Source organism: Aythya ferina (assembly GCF_964211825.1).
Source record: "Aythya ferina genome assembly, chromosome: 2".
In the NCBI taxonomy this organism is placed as follows: domain Eukaryota; kingdom Metazoa; phylum Chordata; class Aves; order Anseriformes; family Anatidae; genus Aythya; species Aythya ferina.
Genome location: NC_140297.1, coordinates 32,304,648 through 32,324,410, shown reverse-complemented (window position 1 = coordinate 32,324,410; position 19,763 = coordinate 32,304,648). Strand labels below are relative to the sequence as shown.

At 38.2% G+C, this 19,763-nt stretch overlaps 1 protein-coding gene across 11 annotated transcripts in view; it reads right to left on the bottom strand.

Annotated features, from left to right (window-relative positions):
* HDAC9 (histone deacetylase 9) overlaps positions 1 to 19,763 on the bottom strand; it is a 290,614-nt gene that overhangs the window by 77,095 nt on the left and 193,756 nt on the right. For 5 of the 11 annotated variants that reach the window (XM_084510989.1, XM_084510991.1, XM_084510988.1 and 2 more), the window contains one exon: positions 18,791 to 18,853. The exons of 1 other annotated variant lie outside the window; for it this stretch is intronic. In XM_084510989.1, coding sequence (XP_084367115.1) covers positions 18,791 to 18,853 — 63 coding nt within the window. 5 more of the 11 variants (XM_084510985.1, XM_084510993.1, XM_084510987.1 and 2 more) reach the window with 5 other exon arrangements.

The following is a 19,763-nucleotide window of genomic DNA, read 5'->3' as shown; positions in this document are numbered from 1 at the left end:
ACCAGAGCTAGTTTCCTTGTCTGACCAGTTGTTTCACCCCATTCATAGTTTGCTTTTCTCACCTTTTCTCCCTTATGCTTTCAGTTTCCAACTGGTCTTTCATCAGAATCTACTCCCTACCATGTTTTGTGATTGAAGTAGAGTGGACTCAAGGTACCCCAGGCTCCTGCCTTTGTTCAGGTGCCTGTGATTGGATCAGGGCTGCTTTCCATTGCCTGGTGATGAATAACAAGACTGCTAAAAAGGACAACACAACATGCTAATTGGAGACAGAATATCTTGACATTTTATCAGCAACATGATAGCAAAACTTCTACAATTTACATACAGCCATCAATAATAGATTTTCACAAAGTTGCATTTTGGCCACAAACATGCCAAGTTTGATTTAAAGCCCAGAGAATACCAGAATCTTTTACTCCAGAATACTGATGGAATTTTTGAAGGCCAGATAATTCATTTTTGTCTAACTCCTTCTTCAAAAATGCTTGAAACATTTTTGCCAAAAATAATGGGTGAGGGACAGCCACATTTTAGCAGACAGCAGAACGGCACCTTTAAAAGTCTCACAAATATTTAATTTCATTCAAAACTAAAAAAAAATAAATGTTCTAATAAACATTCTAATAAATGTTAGTAGCAAATCACACTAGTCCGAAAATCTCAAAGGCTGTTTACAAGTAAATCTCATCATTTTTGACCACAAGTACAATAACTATTCTGTTCTAATAAAAAATGTGTTTTTTCATTCACAAAAACAAACAAACAAACAAAAAAAAACAACAACAATACACTGATAAACTCAACTGTAAGAATGAAATTGATGCTGAAAGGAAAGACTTATCAGTACTTTCCTGTTAACAGATGGCTAAAAATAAAGTGTAACAGATGTAATGCATGGCGTATGGTAATCTTGCCACCTTGCTGTCCCAAAATGCATTTTCCCTTGGCTGTTGAAAAGTTCAGGCAATATAATTCCAGGTAACTGACAGTTCATCCATCCATTTTAAGACCTCATATAAACTTGTATCCTAAGGAATTAAATTCATTCACCTACAAGTTCTTTGTAACCATGAAACTAGAAATTATTTTCTTCTCCATACAGAGGTACTTCCTCAAAATATATGCTTCTGGTTAAAGGAGTGTTATTTCTACAAAGCCCTTTCAAAGATCGAAACCAGTTTAAGATGACAATGAACATCCAACCAAGTCAGCAATGCCACTAGAAAAAATCATTTGAAAAAAAATAATAATTATGAATAAATTTATATTATTTTGAACTTTACATATGTTATTACTCCTACAGGTTACAAACAGATTTCTATGGAATTTGTGTTAATATAGTATCTAAAACAACATACACCAAATTGCTGAAAGTTGCTGTTGAACTGATTGCATGTATAGCAGATCTTACAAAATCTGTTCCATTTTGAGTTATAACTGAGATCAAGACTCATTTAAGGAAGAAGTTCTCAGTACTTGGGACTTCTGCTTTCTGTTCGAGAAAAGATCTGGTGTCGTTTTCAATGAGAGCAGAAAGTATATGACTTCATCATTTTATTATAGTATTGTAATCATTCTTAGCATGTAATCAATACAAACTCTTTATACAGTCTTTTAATTTAACCTAATTCTTTAAGGGGATCTTTTCTTGACCAGACATTTTCAGAATCAGTCAACCAAAGGTTTTCTATGCAAAAGCCTTGTGGAGTGAGTCTATGTATAATACATACCATTTCAGATTGATGAAGAATTGAAAGGGTCTCTAAACATGTAGTGCTAACTAGGCATAACTATTTTATTCATAACTTTATTTATCAAGAATTTATTTGCACACTCCCAAAAAAATAAAGAATAAACTACGGCTCTTACCCTACAATGAGCCTGGAGTTCTTCCCAATGGCATGACCACAGTGTAGTAATAAAACAGGGACAAACCTTTCATTTACTTCACTGCTTACCTGTAGCAAGGTAACTTCAGCAGCAGGGAGCTCAGCTTAGCCTAACCGCCTATCTAATTTCCTTACTTCTCAAGCAGAAATAGCTGCAGTGTAGACATAGGTGCCAAAAGAAATGCGTAAGAATATGGAGCACAGGCTCCAGGCTCAGCCATGCATGCCAGCCCTGAGGTCTCAGTTCTACAGATAAAATATTTCCTGAAAGACTGAAAAAACATCCCCATGTGATTTTGTTCTTTCTAGAATAAGTAAGAATAATAATAAATTTTATACTTTCCTTTTCAAGTTAGGAGAAGTACATAAACCTTCACACATGCACATTTGCTTTTGGCCTACGTTCAAGCAAATGAAATTTTGAATCAGAGGGTAACTTTTTCCTGAATATTTTTCTGTAGATAAAGACAGACAATTGAAAAAAGATGGTAATTTAATCCCAGGCTTGACCAGCAGCCAGCGGCCATAACCTAAGAGCATTAATTTTGGAAACACAATCATTTTTTTTAGATTTTTGACCAGTTAGATATCTATTCATATCCCTGTGAATAATTGATCAACATCCTTCATCATTTAGAGACAGTCACAAAATGAAGTGGACAGGAACTCATCCTCAACTACTGGACAGATAGTCTTTCTGTATATCATATCAAGCAAGCAAACATGTCCTAAATGAGTCTGCTAGAATGCTGAAAGTGACTGTTATCAGCATAACTGGGAGCTATTTCTATTTTGTGATTGCAAATCATCCAGTATGAATGAATTCTACAAACTATGCAGATAGGCAAAATGCAAGCAGGACTTCTGTTTATTTGTTAGTTTTGTTTTCCAAATTATACACGCTTTTTTAAACTCTTTAGATTTTCTTAGCTAGTAATTTTCCCCCTACAAGGATGGGTTTCATTGTACCAAAGCAGCGTCCAAGCTTCACAAAGGTGTTACAATTAACTCTGTAGCTTTGCATGAATAGAAAAAGAATATGGGAAAAATACCAATAGAAAGAAAATTAAAGAAAAAATTTGACTCCCTCTTCTCTAACTTTGGGAAAGGTCAATATGAAAAAAGGATATTATCAGTCAAGAAGGTGAAATGAATAAACAAAGTGATAAGGACTTTTACAGTGTAAGGCAGATGCCTCCTGGCAGATGAACACATTAAAATATTTATGGACAGCTCATTCAAAATAAAACAAACATTAAGCACTGAGATGTGCCACTATGCATGCCAACTTCTCATCTTAATCCATTTTCACTTACTGAAAATTTGATGGGCTGCAGATTTATTTTTTTTTATTCTTTGATCTGAAAAGTCATAGTAAACATGCAAGTACCATATTAATATCCTTGGGAAATAAACAGTTACTTTTTAAAATTAAATTTAGCAAATTTGAATTTCCAGCATGCCCCAAGGTTTTCTTTTCTCTTTTAATGCATAGACACCTCATACCTAACATAAATAAACTTTACACGTGTATGACATCCTCCAAACCAAAGAATCCCAAGCCAGATTATAAACATCTTCATCTTATTTCCTCAGTGATAGGAGAAGTACATTTGTGTGTATCTGGACCACTGCATAGCCACTAGGATGTTTACCATCTTCGTCTTTCTCTGCTAATGTAAAGTCACAATTCAGGGAATCCCAAGAACAGACATCAGTAAACTTTGCTATATACTATATGGGTCATTCCAAAAAGAAACATGAGAAAGCTCTTCTATAGCACATGAGACACAACCTTCCCAGCTTAGAAGAAAACAGATGAAGAAGTGACAGAGGAAAAGATTGTGGTGAGCCCTGTGAAGAAAGAAAGAATACGAAATGCTGTGCTTTATATAGGATGCAAGCATACAGCTCTATACATGAAGTTTACATAAATTAAACCAGAACTCGCATTTCCTAGCAGTCAAATCTCCTAAAGGCTGGAGCTTTCCCAAACTGCATTTGTTTCATCTGAGTGAAATTAGCAGTACCCAGAAAATTGTCAATATTTTGACACCAAGATGTAAGATTTGAAGACAGTGGAGTGAAATGAGGCAAATTACTCCAGGAGGTAGCCAGGGATGATAGGCAGTTACTGCTGATTTTCAAAGCTACAACCAGCAGTCTTCTAAGAGCTTATCTCAAATCCAGGGGGGGCAGAGGTATCCAGTCTATGTAACAGCACATCACCAGTCCTGCCCACCATGTGGGGTACTCCTTTTCCAAAGGGTGGCCACTGAGTGGAAAAAGATACTCTTCCAGTGTTGCCATCTGACAGAATAGAAAATGTGCTTTTGAGAGTGCAGCCAAGAACGGATGAAAAAAGAGGTGGCAAGTATGAAATCAAATTCCTACCCCTGTTGCCTTTCACTATACAGTATTTTATTTCATTTTTTCTCTATTACCCACATGATATAATATTATCAACTATTTCATTAAGACAGAGATTTTTAAAAGCTGAGAAAACTTACAGCTAGGGCACATAGAAAAAAGAGTAAGCAAAAGAACTAAGTATTAACTAAACATGGTGAAAATGGCTGAGAGATTAAAGGCCTATGCTCTGAGCTATTGAACAGTGGATCCAATCCACTGCTAGTTAGAAATCTCAGGCTCAGGTGTGTCCAAAAGCCTCTAATTCAAGGGCAGATCCTGCCTGACTTAACAGCAGTGGAAAGTTGTGATGGGGCTAACAGCTTGAGTGTGTAAAGCTACTGAGCATGAAATCTTGGGCAGAAATGAACATTAATTATGTTCCTTTCCCTAAATAAATAGACATACAGTCCTTGAAGCAACACAACACAAACAGTTCTACATGATCTGGTCAATGTTAACTAAAACATATTTATTATGGATATAGATTACTACAACTAAAGCCAAAAGAAAGTTCCTCAAAACTGCCACTGAGAAATGAATTACACATTAGACAAGGCAAGACAACACAGTTGTATTGCTTCCATGCTGTAACATTCACATTGGCATAATGCAACATTTTGTCTGCTTTCATGACCCCTAAGAAGTACAAGAATGCTTGAAAAGTCATTCATCTACTGAATGATCAAGTAAGTGGTATGTTGTTTGTAAACATCCAAACATCTCTCTACAGTTTTCCACCTTTTCTCAGGTGATTCCTCCCTCTGTCTCAACACCCAAATGATGTATCATACACCACTTCTTGAAAGAACCCTGTGGTCTTCCAGGCCCTTATCCGTGGATCAGATGGAGTGGTGCAATTTTAAATTGCAAAGTGAAGTTTCCAGAATTAGGAAGCTCCACGGACACTGAGTTAAAGAATGAACAATGCAGAGCACGTACTGTGATGACCTGTACTGGAACTGCTATTGTCCAGAGAGGTCCACAGCTGGGGTGGCTGCCACACCAACGAAGAGCTGACCTGCATCAGTTCTCTCTCCTTTTCCTTCTCTCATGGCCATATGTATTAGGGTTCAATTTAAAGCAGGCCAGCATTCCACTTACGGAAGTCTTTTCATTCTAGTGAAATCAGCAGTGCGCAGCACACCGCCAGTTTTCTGATATCAACATGTAAGATTCAAAAGCTACCACCCCATCTGGGGACTGAATAGAGAAGGACTTCTTTCTTCTTACTAGAACAAATAATAGCAGATGACCACGATTTGGATTAAAATAACATCATTTTCTAATCCCACTATGAAATGAGGTTATGACTGATCAGCTATACTTGACTAATAGTGGTATTTTTTACCCTTTATCTGGTTAAAGCTGCACAATAATCTTAGAATGAATGATGTATACGTGCTGTCTTCATGGGAAATTAATACATTCCATGAAATCTGGGTGTTATAAAACATAACAGGTAAGAAAAAAATATGTTTGCATCACTAAGTATAATCCTGTGAATTTTGTAACACGACTCCATCTACAAGCAATTTTAATCTGTAGCCAAATAGCTGTAGTTGGTGCTTTAGGTACCACTTCAGCCTCCTACCTTAGTTATTTATGTCTCTGCTCTCAACAGCTCTTACTGCTAGAAAAAAGTTCTAACATCTAACCTAAACTTTTCTATTCTTCGCTTCAGGCTATTATTCCACATTTTACCATCTTTTGAGAACAAATAATTCCCTTCCTTCATTTATATTGTTACCTTGAAGTTATTTATAGCCTGTGCCCATGTCCCTCGAGCTCCCTCTGTTATAGACTATAAATATAGCTCCCTTAATCCCTCCTCATATGTTTTATCCTCTGGTATTTGTATGAGATTTGTAATCTTTATACTTTTTCTTGATTTTAAACTTTCTGGACCACAACTAGACACAGTATTGCAAATAAGTGGTGAAACAAATGCATTGCGTTCATTGTAAATACGATCTCCTTATACCACTATAATTGTGAACACGTTAGCCAGGTTGAAATGCATATGCTATTGTAATTGCTTTCATCTCTTGATATTTTTAAAACAAGTTGTTTTAAATTTAAAATTTCTAAACGTTTTGTCTGAGCTTACTGATTAATCTCACAAAAGATCTAGCAAGAATTATTTTAGCCAAACAAGAGTAATGTTTAAAAAGAAGAAAGGGAAAGGGAAAGGGATATTCTTTCCCCATATGTTCTTTCAGAAACTATATCCTCTGTTAACAGCAACAGCTGAGCCAATTTTTGTTTAAATTTTAATCTCACAGGCATTTAGGGAACAAATCAAGACTGATGCAAACTGACTTTGTAGGATGCAGTTATGAGCTTTGAATTTTAATTGCATGCATATTTTGAGACAAGAAAGCAAAACAAATTCTTTCAAAGGGTTAACAAAATGGGGACTAAAAAAGGGCCTGGTCTTCAGTGGGACTGTGACACTTTGTACCAGGCAAGGATCTGTTCCACAGACTGAACTGGACTTTCAGGATGTCCTTAACAAGGTGCCTCACAGGAGTTTGTGCTGGGCCTTGCACAAAGTTACAAGAATTCGATCACTGATCAGAACCAGTTTTAAAGATAAAAATCAGAGGGAAAATAAATATTCTGTTTGAATTAGGAGAAGGTTGATAGTGCAGTGAGGTTACAGTATTTTTTTTTTTTCAATAGAGGTCTGGAAAGAAGAATAATGGAAAAAAGATTGATTGGGTTAAACCTGCAGATGAAACAAATCTCTTTAGGATACTTCATGGAAGGCCCTGAGGAATGCCAGAGGTCCTAATAAAACTTTGTGAGTGGGAAACAAAATAAAGGAGTTCATTTTTTTTTTTTTTGGATGTGCACAGCAATTTCTTTTGGGAGGAATGAGTGGAATATACCTTAGAACTGCTTTATTAACCTTAATATAACCTTAAAAACAGACGGTTGTCATTGTAGACAGCTGGGTGACAACATGCAGTCACTGTAAATCAACACTCAAAACTGAAAATAGGAAACACAGAAAGTAGGATAAAAGTAAGTTTTCATATTCCTCAATGAGGATTTGTCATCAGGAATATTCCAGTTTGGCTATCCTATCTCAAAGGGAGCCATGTCAGAAACAGGAAAAGGCTAATTGGATTTAAGATGATTAAGAGCTTGGAAAGACTTCCCTAAGAAGAAAGAGTCCGATTTGCACTTCAATGCTTTTTTCTTTTTGCATGGAACACATACTATTTATATCCACTTTAGCATCCATCCATCTGTATTGAAACAGGAAAACCATATTATAAATGAGAATATTTGCATAACTATGGGCCTTCTGGGGAGTGCAAGTAAGGGTTATATAATGCCAAAGTAGACTTAGTGAAGAAATGTAAAATTAATCTATACAGCCTTTTTCTTTTGCAAAAAGCAGCTACTGTCTTCTGGGTAGACTTTATAATTGTATCCATAATCTTGAAGTTCAAACATCTGAAAACGTGATCTATAAGGAAAGCTGAATTTTCTACTCTCTACTGGTACTTTGGACAATCAATTCTAATGCCAAGTTCTGTCAGCTGACCACAGCACATTATCTCTTACATAAATGTTAGTAAGCAATATTTCTGGGTTAAAATTCTGTCCCACCTGCAACACAATTTGTGGCTGTCCCCAGTTCAGGGACACAGACCTTCACAGCAACAGCAATGAAACCTCCCTCTGCTTTCAGATCGTGTGCTTTGTGTGTGACTGTGAAGATCACAACCATTTTGAAGAATTCTGATCCAAAAGATGCATGGTACAGCTGGGCTATAGACAGCCCAGTGCCAGGCCTGAGAACCTAACTGTGCATCAAACCCGAAATTATACTCAGTAAGAAATGAACAGTAAGAACTGCAACAATTATAAGGTTCTTTTGTACTAAGTTTGCTAGAACGTCACCATCAGTTAGAGATATGGTATGGTTTTGGTTTACAGAGATCCTGGTATCGAATGCCAAGTATGCAGCAACCAGGTAACAGCATCAAAAGAAGGCAAATTTTCCTCCCATAGCTTGAATTCTACTGATTTCCAGGTTGTCTTGGAAGGATAAGTGCATACTGGAGCATTCTTGGGTTACAAAAATAAGGGAGGATAGGGAGGATTATGGATGGAGAATGTCTGGCAAAATATTTTCTCCTCAGAGAGAGGAGTAAAAAAGAGAGTGAAGCAGAAATTGCATGCCATGTAGGCTTTCCTGGAGAAAGCTGTTTACATGGCACTGCAGCCGAGCTGATGCAGTTTGGGGATGCAGATGGCCTCCATAAAACTCCATCTTGGTGCAGGTTGCTCAAGTCAGCACAGATGTCATTTTCTACTTAATTCTTAGCAATGCAGGGCATTTTCCTTTCATGCTAACATATGAAATGTGCCCTATAGATGAGTAGAGGTAATTACCAGCTGCTTCACAGGGACAGCATTAACATACATTCCACTCAATGACAAAGTGCTATGTAGTTAACCAGAGTTTAACAAGGTGTTAATTGGGCGTGAAATGTTAGCCCCTGTCCTTTAAATGTTGAGAGGAGTGAGGGGCTTATTTTCCAAACACTGAAGACTTCTGAGACAGCAGTTTCACATGGAAGTATAGATGAAGTTGATCGAGACTGTTCTGCCCTCCTTCCTCCCCCCATGGCCCCTCCAGCCCCAAGGATGGCCTTCTCCTTCCTCACAGACAAGCAGACTCCCTAGCTACCAGTCACTGCCAGAATAAAACCAACAGCAGTAATTCCTCGAGGGAATAACAGAAGTGGGACCTTCAGAAGGAGTTCCTCAAGTCTTTGGGACTACATGTTGCTGCTGAAGACCTCTGGACACCTGCAGCTGGAGAATGGCAAACAGCTTACAATGTCTGTGGGGTGCAAGTCCCCCTCCTGTGGGCTGCTAGGTGTGCTGGGTGAGGCAAAGCACTGCCTGAGGCGCTCATTTGAGCTCACATGAAATAACCTGTGGAACTCAAGAGTTCCTAATTTTTTTGTCAAATTTTACTATAGCCATATGTCTAAATGTTTCCAGTGATGGAGGAAGGAGTAAGAATGGTGGTAAGCCTATGTACATCTTATGTAATTGTATATGCCTATCAGTGACAGGAGAGAGGCATTCTCTCTTACACAAGTGTTTAGAAGTATAGCCTAAAGGTAATTTTTTTTTCAAATAATATTCCTATTTCTAACCATATATTTTCTGAACAAAATAGTTGTGTCGGTATTAGCATCCTTCATTCACAGCATCGTCACTTAATTCAGTTACATTAGTATTCCTTGCTTATTTCTTTGCCTATAGCCCTTTGATGTGGTCATTTGTAATTTCCCTTCTTTCCCTAGTAAATTCTCCAGCTGCCCCATTATCATTCTGTGTGAATTGCATGAGAGGGTAAAACAAAAAAAATAAAATAAAATAGCACAAAACTCAGAAATCTGCCTACAATGGTGATTTATTGCAAAAGCTCTGGTGAGATTGCTCTGCAGGCTCTCTAGAAAAGCTGAGCTATATTTGAGGGGGGGGATCTAGGATGGTGAGATGGAGCAGAATTTGTAGCATGTGCATAAACAGATTCAGTGTCCCACATCTCTCCCTCTCCCAAACAATTTACTTATTCTCAGACCAAAAAAAAAACCCTGAAGAATAGTCTTTATGATGGTTTGGAAAATCCCTGAATACCAGCCTACTGCGTGCCTACATACAAGAGTAAAGTGCTCTTAAGTTGTTTTTAACAACTGGAAAAAACAGTTTTATGGAAATGTCTCTCATTTCTATTAAAGCTCATTGTTTTCTTAACTGTTTTTAACTTTTTTTTTTTTTCTTTCTACTGGTTTCATTGATAGTGCACGTGCTTCAGTGCTTCATTCTCCCCTCATTTCCTCATTTCTTCCTCCTACATAGCTCCCTTACATCTCCATTCATTCTCCAGCCTCCCTCACAACAGCATTTTAATATAGGAAGTACTTGTATAGCCAATCTCTGCACTGCTGCTCTATTTATAACATTCTTTGATATTTCCTTCAAATCACTTTCCTTTCTGCCAGTCCTTCCCTCATACAACTTGAAGAAACATAGGCAATCAAGAACTCCTTCTATGATAATTGATAATAGTATCAATTCTTCAAAGAAATGATAGAACAAAACTTTGCTCTTCTTCTGAAACAGATCCTGCAGGAAAATCAGTGACAGCAAATAAAAGGATGCCAACTTTCTGAAGTGTGTGTGGGAACAAGGAGATCTGTATTCTGAGCCTGGAACGCTGTTGAGCATATGCACAGCATGGGCTGGCGAGCATCTACTGGACTCCCAAGGTGAATTTAGGTCCCATGAGATTTCAGCAGCTGCTGTACAAGGATTTTTAAGATGAGAATTTTAAAGCATCTATGGAATTTCTATACAGTCCTTTAACAAGATATATCTACACGTAAAAGCAGGTATGCTCATATAAACACACATACTCATAATTTTCCTTCTGCTATTTCTTACAATGTTTTGTGCCTAAAAATACTAACATTCCCACTATTTATTTCAGCAATAAATCCCCACAAAGTAGGGATTTTATTTCATGATTCTTGGTGAGACTGCCAGATGCACATTCTTTTATGCATTTTATAACTTCAATGTCAGATTCAAATCAGAATATCAAAAAGTTTAAAGTCCAGGAGTTACCTCTTTTGTGTTTGTAGGAAAAAAAAAAAAAAAAAAAAAAAAGAGAAGGCTTGGTAAAAACACATGTTCTTCAATAAAGATGTTGGTTTAGAGATCAAGCAAATTGATCTAAGAGAGTTGATCAAGAGAATTAAGAACTTATGTTCTCCACAAGGGAGTTGTGAACAGGTAAATAAAAAGCCATCACTAATACATTTTACCACAGTTGCACAGGAGGGGCAAACACCAGAAAGAGTCTCCCTAGAAGATGAAGAACTAACAGCCTGCGTTCCCTGCTTCCCCTCACATTGTTACTCTGCAACGCCAACAGGGTGGTGGTCTTGGGCACCAAGACAGAAAAAGGAAATTTGGATTAAGAACAGAACAATGGGAGGAAAATATTAAATTAACATTAAGCTTTCTCTTTATTCCATTCCGGGCTTCATAGAAATTGAATAGCTGTTATCCCTCCCTCAGCACACATACCTTCAACCACAGGGATCACGAAATAGGACAATAATCTCTGATTGTAAAAACATGATTAATAAAATTGGCATTTTAAAAGAATTCATTCCACCCTTTCTCTCGTCTCTCTTTGATGACACTCAGTGTCATTACTAGAAGGAATGAGTTACCATTAGCACAGAGCATCCTGCATTTCAAGCACATTCATCAACAAAGGGCTTGAATTCTTGGAGCTCTTGTCATGTTAGTACACTTCAGAAGCAGAAAGGAGCTTACAACCAGGAGACACAAAACTTATAAAACAGATGTGCTGATTAGACTAAATGCCAAAGTACCTTTATAGTTACATATGGAACTGCAAGTCTGAAAAAAAAAATTTAAGAAGTTGCTTATTATGTAATGGGAGAGCTAAACCAGTACCACACTATTCAACCACAAAAAGGCTCATACTGCCTTTGCAAACCTTCTGACACCAGTGACATTTTGAAACAGGATGGATTAGCTGCACTTTGATTATACCCAGAATGTGCACAGAGGTAGAAACACACTGCTCGTTTAGAGCAGAAAGGTGCAGAAGAAAAGATGGAGTTCATCAGTTTATTATAATCCATTAACATTTCACTGTTTGATTAACTGCCAGCTTCCTGAGCAACAACTGCACTCGGAGGCTGCACCAACACCCAGCTGAAGATCTGCCACTTTATTATTTTTGTTGCTTTTTATCAAACTGTCAGCAAAAACTGTCTCCTAGTTAAACGTACACAGACACAAAAATCCCAGTGAACGTCCTGAGGGGACAATGTGCCTTACTGCGCTTTTGAATGACAGCCCTGCTTCAGGATTAAGGTTTTCCAGTAAGCAGATATGTTTGTGAAGCAGCCATGAAGAATGGTTTGCTAAAAATGTGTCAATTTGCTGAAGCTTCCTGTTAGTTCTGTGAAATGCATTTAGGAGGCTAATTAAACAGCAGGCATTGCTTTTATGTAACAAAATGAGAAGGGTCCATTTTGGAGGAGCTGTGCGCGTATGTGACATATTCACGCTGAACATGGAGCTTGACAGTGCCAGTCCCTAAAAATAGATCCTGGATATCCTTGTTCTCATCGCTGACCACAAGCCCGTCCCCTTGGCGGCTGGGTGCATGGAGCTGGCACCCCATTCCCTCCTCCAGTGGAGACAGGAGTGCTACCCCGAGGTGCCTCTTTTTTAGATGAAGTGGAGAAGATAAAAAGGATGTTGCATCTGCTGCACACACACGTTTGAAACAATATCCTTGCCCCTTAGCAGGCAGTTATCATGTTGTTTTGGCAGCAGGAAGGAATCTGTGGTTTTTCTTGAATGTTGCTCTTCTTTATTTAAACTACCAGAAATAAAGCAAAAATGACAGAATGCTCTGTCTATAAATAATCATTCCGGTGTACAGTTATATTAGGAGGTAACTCAGATGGCATGATAACGCCTAACAGGCTAATCTTAGACCTATAATGCCATAAGATGAAAATAACTAGGCTAAGAATAACTGACCCAGAGGAGTCAGGCTGTTAAAGAGATCCACTGAACAGGGCACTTTAGATTTTCATGCATTTAACAATAATATCTGCCAGCTAGTTTCCCTATATTTTGGATTGTACCCACTGTATAACAACAACACAGTATTTGGGAAAGGTTAAAGTGCAATCACACCTGAAATCTTGCCCACCTTCTACACCAAACCCTGAAATTAACCTGCATATACACATATATGCAAATACACACAGGAGGAGTGAGTAATGTTTGCAGACTAGCTAGCTCAGTGCTCTGCTTTCTCACAGCTCTTGCTTTCTCTGCAAAGACTGTGCAGAAAAAAGGGGCTGGGCAGTTGATACAGAAATAGAAGTCTGATGAAAGCTCTGGTAGTAGGAGCAGTTACAAGTGTTCCTCATATCCAAAACCAATCTTAATGAACTAAATGGCTTCTATAAGCCATTTTACACAAGGAAAGACTGGATGAAACCACGTTCCTTTGAGCACTGTGTAAACAACTACATTTAAGAAAGCTGAACAGCTAAAAAAATAAACAGCTAACGTAAAAAACTCTTTCACAAGAAAATGATTAAGCTCAACAGACCAAGAGAGGGGAGCTGCTGTTCCAGTGCCAGGGCTAGTGAACCTTTGTATCTCATGTAAAGTTTAATGATATCAGGAAAGGAAAGAAGCTCAAAGAGGTTTTAAAAACAATTGCAGAACAATTTTATTTACTTTCCAGAATTTGTAGCTTGCTATTCTTGTAATTCTTGTACTTTGAAATTCTTGCTTTAGTCCTTTTCCACAATCTATAAATATATCTTCTAATGCAAAGTAAGATTGTCAGGTAATCATCACTTGATTCCAGAAGCTGGGACTTAAGGGAAAAGAGGGGGAGGAGGGAAAAAAAGCAACACTACAGTGTTAGAAAACACACAAAGTTAGCAACATTGGTTCGCATTCAACCGTTTTCCAAGTACTGTAAAGCAGAAAAAGCAGCTTCATTCCATTTTACCACACTCTTCTCCAAGTGAATTGATAATCAAAGTCTTGTCCAGCACCTGATGGAGCAAAGCCTACACCCCATGTCAGTACGACTGTCACTACAAAAAGACTGTGGGTTGGCATTGCTCTTCTCGTAGTATTAATTAAGGCTAAGCCATGCTCTTCTATAATGAAGAATTCAAATATTCAAGCTTCTATAAAGAACTAGCTCCTTTCCTGCCTCGCATATTTGAGAGGCATTGAAAACAGTCTCTCTTAACTGCTGCTGCCTAGAACTTCCCTGAACCGAGCTGTTTCACACACTGTTTTTTCATTACCCCGAAGAGAATCACAAAGTAAAAGATCTGCATATCCTCTGCTATTCTCACTCGCTCTGAAGAGTTATTGCCTGAAATAACACATGCATAAGATTTTTTTTTTAATCCGTAAAAGTTCTCATTACCTGATTCAAATATGCAAATATTCCAAGTTATTCATGTCTACCAGAGCAAGCCTTTATAGGAATTTGCTTTTTGCAATCTCTTGACGGGAACTGTTGAACAGATGAAAATTTTATTTGGACAGAAAATAAAACAGGACAACAAATATAAAATATTCCCTGAAAGCAATATAAACGCACACATACAAAGGTGTATGCATGGTCTTGCAGCCACACCATAGATACCACATGAGATAAATTTTGTACATTTCACTGTGGGAAGACATCTAAAAAGGACCTGTCAGCCCACATATGACATGATGCATGTAGCACCTATTCTGTCATTTGTATTCAAGAGTCACAGCTGGAATTTCCTGATCAGTGCAGAGAATAAAATACTCTAACTACGTTCACTTACTACATTTGCAAAATCGCAGGTAATTTGCAAGCCTGTAGGTACACTAAGTCAATCAAATTAATCATTGCAAATTATTATATTCCCTTTAGAACAGTTTTGCTCTATAGATCCCTGAGCCTGACAGGTATTATTTTCCTTACTTCACAGAAGGGGAAGCTGACGTAAGCAGGATTACGTAACTTGTTCAGGTCACCCATCAATTCGGTGACAAGCCAAGGCTTTAAGCTCCAAATCTCCTTGAACTCTTGATTTTTCAACACTGCTGCTTTGGGCAGGAAGCAGAGCATGCCTTATCCAATAAAAGCTGAGGTAGAATTTAGGAAGGCCAGTGCAAGGGTATATGTCAAAATATGGCTAGCAAAGCAAATGTAGCAACCTTACCCTTTGGAAAAACAGCACGGTATACTTAACCACCAGAGGTTAATAATCTTGGCATTGCTTCTTAAAGTCACACAACTACAGATGCCATGGCTGGGTAGGTTGTTTCCTCTTCTTCATAAAACTGAAGTCTACCTGATTAATGCAGTCCTGTATTTGTTATTTATTTGCCACACGTGAGTGATTCTTCTTGCCATGGACTATGCTGCACCAAAGGCTTTTTTTCAAGGGGTTACAGTTTCTTATCCATGTGGTAGGATAAGAGGCCAGCTGAATGCTAGATACCATTGCAGTATTTCACATACAAGGAAGCTGAGACTTTTTGTGCAAAATAAAAGCAATAACATAGTTAAATGGTACCATCTAAATAAGAAACTTAAGACTCCAGATCTTTTTGTTTTTGTTTTTGTTTTTTTTTAATCTTGAAACTAAAATAATTGCAGTATTAAATAAGAATGTATCAGCATCATTTTCTTAAATAACAATGAACCATACTTACTGCTGCATTTTAGAGCAACAGTACCATATGGGAGAATCTAGTTCAGTCTTCTCAAGATAGCTGAAACTGCTCTCTGCAGTGAGGTGTAGGTGTCTGCAAATTACACAGCTTCTTGAGTCAGTGCCGATCTGGATTGCCCCATTCATAATTAGACTTTTGATTGGTACCTATCCAGATCATCTCATTCATAGTATGATTTACAAGCAGGGATGGAGACAGACAGGCAAAGCAGTAATTGAGGGAATACCAGAAGAACTGCTTTCACATGACAGAAGTATTTCCTACACCTGCTATTGTCAGAAATTCCTTAGACAGTTTGCTTTGCAAATATGTATCCACTGCCCATTGAATCTGTCCTCTTTGGGGATGACTCCAGTCCACTTAAAATTAGAGCTGAATAATACATGCCCATTGCATCTGGAAACTAGCAAAGCTAAAGATCCATTGAGAGCTTAAGTTGTGCTTGTTCCAAGACTTCAAGAACATTAAGAGTGCATGCTGTAACTGTTCAGTGATCTTTCTTAAATATGTGCAACTTTTTAATCCGTGCAATGCATATAAGTGAAGATAACTTTAAAGTAAATTGACAAAATTAAGGTGACTGATTTTAGCTACTCCAATCACTAGAGCACATTGTTATAGTCTGCATAATCTCTTCTCTCCTATACACAGCACAGGCACAATACATAAAATGTTAACAGGCCTGATCCTGCAAGACCCTGAACTCAAAGGAACTGAAGGTAACAGACAGCAGCACCAGACTTTGTGGTTTCATGTGACATGAATTAAACTGCAGACTATGTACATAATATCAACTACTTGTGGTCTAGCTGTGTATCTTAAAAGCCAATAGAAACACCGTAGAATATTTTGTGTTTTACAGAGTATGTATTTAAACATATTTTACCTTGATAATGTTCTTGACTACATTAAAAAAAAAAAAAAAAAGCCCTACTCGGTGCTACAGAGGAAAATGTATACGTTATATGGACCTAAGGTAATATCAGATGAAAATCAAATGTTACATGATATTCTTGTCTCCAGTGTAGAAAAGCAGAAAAACTTACAGTAAATTACCTCATTTTCTTATGTCTCAGATGAGGAAATTGCTATTACTCGAGAAACATTAGTAGGTGGTTACAAGGTACTATAGTGAGCTTCAAAAAAAAAAAAAAGTTTTTACTATGTCAAATTAAAGAACAGGTTTTCACTTGTACACACAGATAACAGATACACAGACAACTTTAATTTGACATAGTATATATAGTGTTTAAAAAACAGGAGGGAGGGGGAAGTGGTCAGTCTAATCTCTGTGATCAATACAAAAGCACTGGACACCTGCTGAGCTGTTCAGGAAAAGCAACGATTCTTGAACAATACATCAACACTGAAGTTTGCAGAACTATAACACTTTCAGAGAACATTCTGCTTTTATGCACTGTCTTAGCTAGAGTTTTCTTGATCATATTGGTAAACAACTCTTTCACCTGATTTCTGTCCTTGACAAAAAAACTGCAATCAGTGTTCAAAATCTATTCTAAAAAGTTAAAGAAATAGCAAATTCTCTGAGAGATCCGAAAAGAAAGAAACCAACCGAGCTGCTTTATAAATGAAGAGAAAAATCACCAATCTTAAACATTACCAGTTGGAAGTCTCCAGTCCCCTTAGGTACTCTCATTATTTTAACATGCACTTCATGCCTCTTCAATGTCTCATTTGCTCCTTCAGCCTGTCATTATTATGAGGTTTTATGACTTTCTGAATTGAAAAACACAAATTATAAGGTTAAGACACATCTAACTCTTTCCTAAGAGGAAAGATATTGCCATTTGACACAATCTCTCACAATTTATTTTAATATCTGAAACCGTAACCCTGCTCTTCAGTTGCATGTAAGAAAGAAACATGAGTAAAAGTTCAAGTTCTTCTGTAAAGCAGGAAAAGAAACTGTTTCCAAAAACAAACAAACATGGACTCAATAGGTGTACCAAAACAGGGAATACCTGAAAAGACCTGTGGTATACACTGTATTTGTGCTTAGAAGTGGGAAGCACTGACAAGTTTTGTTAAAAAAAAAAAAAAATTAATTAAAAAAAAAAAAAAAAAAGAGAGAGAGAGAGGGAAAGAGAGAGGGAGAGAGACTAAGACTAAAGTACCTGTAAACAATTCACACTACAGTTTACTTACAGGTACTCTATAAAGACAACTTGATGAATAACAAAGTGGGAAAACCTATTACTGAAAAAATATAAAGCAGGTAATATTGTACCTCAGTCCAATGAGAACAGAACTGTAATAGAGTTAAAGAGAGAAGTTGAAAAAGTAACCTGAAATTTTGACTTTTTCAGACTGTCTAAAATTATGTTTCATCTGAATGGCTACAATTCTTCTGGATTAATTCATTTACAAGGCACCACTTGCAGGTCTCAAACACAGCTAACAGACAAACTAGAAAATCAAGGGACAGCTTCAAATACATGAAGAATTGTTCAATTTTCCATCACAGCAGCTTTGAAATACCTTCATTAAAAATACATCCAATTTACATTTCAGTGAGTCATTACTTCTGACTACCATTGTCAGGTTCCAAAATATTTTTAAAGTAACAAAATAAGCCATGCATATGGAAGAGACTGCTTTAGCATTCTTTTAAAGTAACCCTGTAATGAAAGCAGAATAGGATTGATATAAAAACCTCCTTGTGTGTAAACTTGAGAAAATGAAACTCACAAAAAGACGAAATCCTGTTTACAAAATCACATATGAAGAGAATTGCCTGTGACGGGCTCTAACTGCAGCCTCCTGATCCGGTCTGTCTGATGAAGCCTCTCTCTGAATAAGCCCATACCACAAGCCCCATTTTGCAGTCACACAACAAAACAAACTGAACAAAAAAGGAAATCCCAACTATATTTCAGTTGTTAGCATTTTGTTCTTGCTGGAAAGCAGCACACTGAAAGAGGTGAACTCCCACAAAAGCAGCAGCTGATATCTAACATATCGTGGTAGAGATAATTATTTAACAACAACTTACATAAAGCCCACAAAAATAAAGTCAGCTCTTTATAGGAGGGGAGTTTTCTTGTTGTGACGGGCTGTATTTTATCGGTAAGCCACGGTGCGGGCAGGGGAGGCAGGGGTACTGAGCTGTCTCTTACCTGAGCTGATCATACTGTGCATTCTTTGCTGAGCCAAGAGCTGTTCGCGTCCAGAAACCCCATCTGAGGAAAAACACGATTCACTCTCGTAAATTGTCTGCAGCATATTCCAACCAGTCTGCACTTCAGCTACATGAGAGAGTCATCACTGCACTTGTACAGGGGCGTCAGGCACGACCCTCTGCTGTCCTACCTCCTCCAGCCAGGCTTGTCAGACAGCACACTTCGGTAATTAGCAATGTGTAAGCATTTGTACAAGTATCTACTAAGAGAGAAAAGACAAAATCCACTTTACACAGCTGCGAGAGGGCAGGAAGCACACGCTGGACTGTGCACCCCTGAATTTGAGCACTTGTGCTCTGGAAGCCAACAGCAGGTGGAAGAAGAAATGCAGAAGAAATATCTCGGTGCTTCAGGCTTTCTCGTGTGCGTGTGTACGTGTGTGTGTGTGTGTGTGTGTGTGCGGGGGGGAAGGCAGCCTCTCGCAAAGCACACCCAACGAGCACGTTTCCAGGGCTGCCGGCCCCACCAGGTTCAGTTCTAGTCACCCCACTGTCACGAGTGCCTCTGTCCCCCGGCCGCCCCTCGGCCCGGCTGGTGGAGTTGGCCGGGGCAGTGACAACTCATTTGCATTCAAATCAACAACAGCGTGGCCCAGCGGCGGCAGAAATAGAACAATGGCTGGCCTGAGCCAAAAATAGGTCAAGCGCGGCCGGGTGATTGGAGCCTGCATTAATGCGTTTAAAAATACCACAGCAAACACAGCTGTCCAGTCTCTGTCTTTCAAACTGCAATCCTCCCTCATCCTCAAGCATAATTAACCCTTTCCTGCTGCCAAGCCTATTCCTGTGACAAAAAGCAAGGGTGGGTAGGAGAGCGCCCAGTCAGCAGCGCTCCTCGCCCCCCACCCTCCCCTCACCCGGCAGCATTGGGTGAGAAGCGAGCAAAAAGAAGAAAAGAAAAAAAAAAAAAA